This window comes from Morus notabilis, unplaced genomic scaffold, assembly GCF_000414095.1.
Source record: "Morus notabilis unplaced genomic scaffold, ASM41409v2 C11389412, whole genome shotgun sequence".
In the NCBI taxonomy this organism is placed as follows: domain Eukaryota; kingdom Viridiplantae; phylum Streptophyta; class Magnoliopsida; order Rosales; family Moraceae; genus Morus; species Morus notabilis.
In genome coordinates, this window is record NW_010386650.1 from 1 (window position 1) to 1,212 (window position 1,212).

A 1,212-nucleotide genomic window follows, 5' to 3' on the forward strand; every position below is an offset into this window, starting at 1 on the left:
CTAGTCACTTGAGATTCTGACCATGGAGTGCCTAGTGAACTCTTTTTCTTTTTTCTTTTTATTTTTTTCATCCTTCGAGAAACTTACAACTTATGTCACTCCACTAGAATATTGGTCATTGTTTCATGTGTGGAATATGCCTTAATATTCCAGCATATAAAATTACAACTGTTGTTCCTCCATCAGAATATACCTAGTAAAATATGTATAGGATAAATAAATATATAAATCAGCCTGCCCTCAAGAGTCAACTTACATATCCTGCTCATTTTCATTGGCTAAAGCAGTCTTCGCAATAGAAAAGAATGCAGCATCGACATTGTAATCCTCCTTAGCTGAAGTCTCAAAGTAAGTTATATTCCCCTTTGAAGCACACCAGTCCATTGCTTTCTTCTCAGAAACCTGTAGAGACAAGTATTAGAATGGCATTTTAAGCGAAAACACTATAGACAGAACTGCAACTGTGTATGTCATATCCTTACCACTCTACTATTACCACCATCAATATCAATCTTGTTTCCAAGCAATATAAAAGGAAAATTCCCAGGGTCTTCAGGGTTGGCCTGAGAGATGAGAAACACCAGCATGAACATACGAAATAAAAAGATTAGCATGTCCCAAAAGTAAGATATCCTATAATTCCAAGAAACTAAAGAGCGACTTTTAAGATAGTAGACTGATATTTAACTCTGGATTGCCATTAAGGAAAAAAAAAGTAAATGAATAGGAGAAGTCAAAGCAAGCATCAAATTTAGCATTGTGTTAATTGGCACTTGGTCTAAATGTCTACAGAACATGGCATAGACGTATCTTACTCAGATGCCTCATCAAAAAAGCTCAATTTCTGCTAGTGGAGCTTGGATATTAACCAAAATTCAAAATTTTCTTTCCTAGAATATTATTCTTACAAATTATTAAAATCGGGATTTCATTTGTTCTTTTAAAAGTTTAAATGTCCCGAGCAACTAAGCAAGTTCAAGTTTAAATGTGCGCCCAGCCAAATCCTACACTGCATGGGGTGCATAAAAGTCCCCATTATTCAGCAAGCACATGGCCTAAGAATTGAGAGCGAGATCAGATGAGACCAAAAGTACAGGCCTGATTACTTGACTAAACCTTCAGGACCATCGCAGTTAGGAGATAAGTGATGAAGAGAACAACTACAGCATCCAGCAACAAAAAACAAAGGAAATCATCAAAATTGGAAAAGCC

General features: G+C 36.1%; 1 protein-coding gene across 1 annotated transcript; it reads right to left on the minus strand.

The window, feature by feature from the left end:
• Positions 1 to 75: 75 nt before the first annotated feature.
• Positions 76 to 563, minus strand: LOC112095087 (ras-related protein Rab7-like; the record flags this gene model as incomplete). The annotated part of the gene is made up of 2 exons (XM_024176765.1): positions 76 to 402; positions 483 to 563. Coding segments are annotated over 2 exons (231 nt in total), but the record flags the coding sequence as incomplete, so codon positions are not given.
• Positions 564 to 1,212: the final 649 nt, after the last annotated feature.